The 5,205-nt window shown below is 34.0% G+C and overlaps 2 protein-coding genes across 3 annotated transcripts; one reads left to right on the top strand and one right to left on the bottom strand.

Annotated features, from left to right (window-relative positions):
- Positions 1-602: 602 nt before the first annotated feature.
- Positions 603-2,897, top strand: LOC133782586 (pentatricopeptide repeat-containing protein At1g08070, chloroplastic). The gene has a single exon (XM_062221917.1). It carries the CDS (start codon positions 973-975, stop codon positions 2,776-2,778), a length of 1,806 nt encoding a protein of 601 aa, XP_062077901.1. The 5' UTR covers positions 603-972; the 3' UTR covers positions 2,779-2,897.
- A 295-nt stretch (positions 2,898-3,192) lies between these two features.
- LOC133782588 (uncharacterized) lies at positions 3,193-4,950 on the bottom strand. Of its 2 annotated transcripts, XM_062221918.1 has the most exons (6): positions 4,663-4,950; positions 4,413-4,505; positions 4,213-4,248; positions 3,938-4,133; positions 3,719-3,849; positions 3,193-3,645 (listed from the first exon to the last, which is right to left on the bottom strand). In XM_062221918.1, the coding sequence occupies exons 1-6, from the start codon at positions 4,843-4,845 to the stop codon at positions 3,340-3,342; spliced, it is 945 nt and encodes a 314-aa protein (XP_062077902.1). In that variant the 5' UTR covers positions 4,846-4,950; the 3' UTR covers positions 3,193-3,339. The 2 variants fall into 2 exon arrangements, with proteins under 2 accessions (XP_062077902.1, XP_062077903.1); XM_062221919.1 differs by lacking the exon at positions 4,213-4,248 and having other exon boundaries at positions 4,663-4,949.
- Between the last annotated feature and the right edge of the window lie 255 nt (positions 4,951-5,205).

The raw sequence follows: 5,205 nt of genomic DNA, 5'->3' as shown, positions 1-5,205 counted from the left end.
TCTTTTTCCCACCTTGTAAAATGTATTTGTAGTACAAATTTTTTAATTATATATATATATATGAGAAAATATAAGTTTAGTCTTTGTGTTTTTCCCCAATACGTGATTGACTCATATATTTGGTTAAATGACAATTCATGTCATGTGTTTTACAAAATTGTTCAAAATATTATCCTTAACCCAATTTTGATAAAAATATTTTCAAATATAATCTTTCATTCTCAACTTCTCAACCACCTTCTCCACTACTGTGAACTCATCTCATCTTCAACGACCTAAAACTTGATCTTATAACTAAAAATATTTTAACAAAAATTATATTTATAATACTATTTTAATCTATTTTGTAAAACACAATGTCTAAATTGTCAATTAACAAAATACGGGAGTCGATCGCATATTCATGAAAAACACAGGAACCAAAATAGTATTTTGTCTATATTTATTTTGAGAAACTACTAAAGTAGAGCTTGTTATACTGCGAGTAACTTTCATTCATTGTGATATTTTCTACCCCATTATGACCAACAATAAAATTTGTCGTTATTACTGAATTGGTAACTATAACGAAATTATGAAAAAAGAGAGAATGTGTGAGTGAATCAAGAACTAGAGATACTATTATTTGAGAGTTCCACATTAAAAATGTGTGGGAACTCACTCATCACATTCTAATAACTATAAATGAGGAAAGCTTGTCATTTCTCTATACTTTAATTAAATCAAACGTGAAGAAAGACCACATATCGTGACCAGAGCTATACATAAGATTAAAAAAAGTAGACGACATGTCGTTTATGTTTCAATTAGTGTCGTTTGGAAGCCACATCTGTTAGCTTGTTTGAAATGCTTCCACGCCAAATGGTTATACCTGTCGAAGCAGCTTGCTACTTCTTAAAGCAAAATGTCAACTGAGATCTTTGTTTATTCCCACCTTGTCTCTTCTTGGCGTTTTAGTTGGTAAAAATTGCCATGATTTTACAAATTATTCCACAAAAACCCCCGTACAGGCTTCTAGAGGAGAAGCTCATTTCACTCTTGCAGTCATGTAAATTCGCAAAGCACCTTCACCAAATCCAAACCCAGATCATTATTCATGGTTTTCAGTATAACGACTTCATCAACCCGAAAATAATAATAGCATGTGTGAAAATAAAGCGAGTGGATTATGCACGCAAAGTGTTCGATCAAATTCCTGAACCCAATTTTGCGTTATGGAATGCGATGTTCAGATGCTATGCTAAAAACGAACGGCATAGAGAAGTTTTACTTTTGTTTGGTAAGATGAAGAGGTTGGATGCAATACCTAATTGCTTTACTTTTCCTGACGTTATCAAATCATGTGGGAAACTTAATGCATTAGTTGAAGGTGAAGAGGTTCATTGTGAAGTGATTAAGTGTGGTTTTACAGTAAATCCTTATGTCGGTACTACCTTGATTGAGATGTATTCGGGTGGAGGAGCAATAGGAGATGCTTATAAAGTGTTTGGTGAGATGTATGAAAGGAATGTAGTTGCTTGGACTTCGATGATCAATGGTTACATTTTGTGTCATGATATAGTCTCGGCTCGTTGCCTTTTTGACTTGGCTCCAGAGCGTGATATTGTCTTGTGGAATACTATCATTTCGGGTTACATTGAATTGGGTGATATGGTGGCTGCCCAGAAGCTCTTTGATGAGATGCCGAATCGGGATATCATGTCTTGGAACACTATGTTGAATGGCTATGCCAAAAATGGAGATGTTGAAGCGTGTGAAATGTTCTTTGAAGAGATCCCTAAGAGGAATGTTTTCTCTTGGAACATTTTGGTTGGAGGATATGCTCGAAATGCATGCTTCTTTGATGTTCTAAAGTCTTTCAAAAGGATGCTAATTGAGGTCGATGTGTCTCCAAATGATGCGACACTAGTGACTGTTTTATCTTCTTGTTCAAGATTAGGTGCTCTTGATTTTGGTAAGTGGGTACATGTATATGCAGTGAATATTGGCTACAAGGGAAATGTTTACATAGGAAATGCTTTAATTGACATGTATGCAAAATGTGGATTGATAGAAAATTCAGTCGAAGTGTTTACAGGTATGGATATGAAAGATTTAATCACATGGAATTCTATAATTTGTTCCTTGGCAATCCACGGACGTGGGGATGATGCCTTAAGAATGTTTAGTGAGATGAAGAAGGCTGGAGAAAAACCAGATGGCATTACCTTCATAGGCATTTTGTGTGCTTGTTCGCATCTGGGGTTGATCGAAGATGGCTTGTCATATTTCAATTCAATGGTGAATGAGTATCACATTACGCCAGAAATTGAACACTATGGTTGTGTAGTTGATTTGTTAGCTCGAGCTGGTCATTTAGACCGGGCTGTAGATTTTGTGAAGACAATGCCTATTGATGCAGATGCTGTGATTTGGGCTGCTTTGCTTGGAGCTTGCAAGATATACAAAAATATTGAGTTAGCTGAACTAGCTCTTGAACGACTCATTGAACTTGAACCTCAAAACCCATCAAATTATGTTATGCTTTCAAATATATATGGTGATCTTGGGAGATGGAAAGATGTGTCAAGACTAAAAGTTGCTATGAGGGACACTGGGTTTAAAAAATTTCCGGGATGCAGCTTAATTGAGGTAAATGACAGTGTTGCTGAATTCTATTCTTTTGATGAGAGACATCCTGAAAGAGATGAAATTTATGGAGCATTGGCAGGATTGACGAAATTGTTAAGATCATTTGGTTATGTACCTGATCTTATGGAGTTTGGCTTGGGAGCCTAGAAAAAGAATATCAATTTTGTTTACTTACTTTATGTCACATACAAATTGTAACTTTAAATATGTTTAAGAACATTGCCTTAACCACTTAATTAAAAATTTCAAGTCTATGTCTCTGTTTTAATTAGGCTTACACATACTTTCTTTCTAACTTATTTTTTAATATATTACATTTTCTTCTCCAATGAATGCAATAAAAATTAAAATCATTCATATTGTATTATTTAAAGGTATTTATATTTAAAAGTGGTAAAGTAAAAACGAGTTCATAATATAAAATAATTTGTCTTATTTATTTATTTTAAATATATATACCGTGCCTTAGAGGTGTCATATAACCCTTCGGGTGTCAACATATATAAAAAATGAAATTTTGTCCATATTGGATATCAATTGATCTTGCCAAAAAAATAATAATGCTTTCTAATGTAATGATCTTATTGCAATTAGATTAAGTCATCACATCAACTCTTGACATATCCACCAAAAAAAATTATGCAATACACAGCAAAATTATTGGTATTCGATTCAGATGCCACAACCAAAAAAACAGAAGGGAAAAGCTTAAAAATAACCAGATGGAAAAGCCGGGTCTAGCTTGTGAAATTTAGGTTCAGTTCTGAAGATGACAAACTGCTGCTCATACAGAACTCCAAGTGTCCACCTAAGCTGGAAGTTCAATTCCTTATCATCACCAATGTCATTCTCTGCAATGGATAATTGTTCCATGATTTCCTCAATCAAAGCTTCTTTAGAATTTTCAGCAGCCTCTTCTTGCGCCATCAATACCATAGAATCAGTGCTTTTGGGAAACAATTTCAATTCTTGGCATAGAATAATCATACGGTATATGAAGGCCTCATCAAAGACCTAATCGACAAAATATTCCCAAATGTTAAAGTGTCTTTCAATTTCAATAAATGACAATATAGACTTTCTTTACCTGCGTTATAATACCCTCTTTGGTTAGTCGCTTTCTCAAACTCAAATGTCGCTGATGACAAAAATATGCTGAAGCTGCAATAAAAGCTGAAGCTGCTACATGTGAAGGACTACAAGCTGGGGCCATTAAGTCTGCATTAAAAGGAGTTAATTAATAAGATAAAGACCCTTTGGATTGATCTCATTAAAAGAAATACACAATAATGAATCAGAAAATAACCACTGTATGATTGTATAATGATCTTGCTCAAAAGTTTTCGATGAACACAGAATGTGGGGCTCAATTTGGGTTCCCAGTACTGCAGGAAGCACAAGGGGTTCACAATGCGGATACCCCAATCGAGATATCTGAGAATGTGAAGCTCCATGCTTTGGAACACCTTTCTCGAGACAACCACAATATCTGAATGTTCTTCCTGTTTAAATAAATAATTATAAGTAATGATACAAGAAGAACAGAAATGAGTTTAAAAGATTTGTGCATGCTAATCTTACTTTAAGTTTACTGAAGGTGAAATTCTTGTTCCTTAACTTTCAAGCAAGTATAAGACAACAGAGAACAACCAGATCAATATATTGAATATAAGTTTTTATTGAACCCTGAGAATATGTATAAACAATATACATATAAGAAAAGACACGTATAAAGACGTGTACTAAGATGGAAAGTTTCAAAGACAATGTTTTGTATATACCAGCAGTACAGGAGGGAGGACCGTGATAATATGATCATAGTAAATCAGGGCAAGATAGGGCACGCAAGGATCAAAATTTTCACACTTTGAGTACTGCAAGAAACCAAGAAACTTCTATTATAAGATATATAATGCTTTTAAAAGAGCCAATGATGAAAGTGTTATCTTGAGATTTCAAAGCTAGCTAGATTTTCTTGATCCAACTGTTCCTATTTATATATATATGGTTATATATTAAGCAATTACGTACTTTGTAGATGATAATGAGAGCCCTGGAACGCCATCCTCTCCAGTCATCACAATTGACATAGTAGATAGGCATTGCGAGCTTAAAGTAGTGTTCCACGGCTAAATGGGTGTCCAATCCTTGGTCTTCTCTCAAAGAATATGGATTATAAGGATCATAATCCGATACTTTGAACTTTCTTCCCATAGTGTAGTACTCAACAGAAACGAGAACAAGACGCTCTGGCGTGTTTTTTCAAAAAAAAAAAACTAAATGTATAATTGAAATCACTAATGATAAAATGAGGAGCTGTGTCCGGAAAGAAAATGGTACTTATACTATTAAGAAAATGTTTAAAGGAGCACTAGATTATTTTCTTGAAAACGACACTTTAAGTTTATTGTTTTTTTTTTTTTTTGCCTGAAGGCGGTTGTTGGTATGAGCATGTTATTGGCTACTACATAATCTTGCATTGTTGTTATTTGGCTCCTTAATGTGCCCATACCATAAAAGGTATTTCCATATAATTAGTTAGCGATATCTTATAATAATTATTAAATTAAAATG

The sequence above is a fragment of the Humulus lupulus genome, chromosome 6 (assembly GCF_963169125.1).
Source record: "Humulus lupulus chromosome 6, drHumLupu1.1, whole genome shotgun sequence".
Classification (NCBI taxonomy): domain Eukaryota; kingdom Viridiplantae; phylum Streptophyta; class Magnoliopsida; order Rosales; family Cannabaceae; genus Humulus; species Humulus lupulus.
Note: the sequence above shows the minus strand (reverse complement) of the source record. Positions and strands in the feature narration are given on the sequence as shown.

What these genes read in the sequence shown, in the direction of transcription:
- LOC133782588 (XM_062221918.1), bottom strand. Translation starts at nt 4,845, where the DNA reads ATGGGAAGAAAGTTCAAAGTATCGGATTATGATCCTTATAATCCATAT. An exon ending in TCACCTTCAGTAAACTTAAA is followed by an intron (nt 4,134 to 4,212) that starts GTAAGATTAGCA and finishes TTATTTAAACAG; the next exon opens with GAAGAACATTCAGATATTGT. An exon ending in CATTATACAATCATACAGTG is followed by an intron (nt 3,850 to 3,937) that starts GTTATTTTCTGA and finishes CTTTTAATGCAG; the next exon opens with ACTTAATGGCCCCAGCTTGT.
- LOC133782586 (XM_062221917.1), top strand. Translation starts at nt 973, where the DNA reads ATGATTTTACAAATTATTCCACAAAAACCCCCGTACAGGCTTCTAGAG.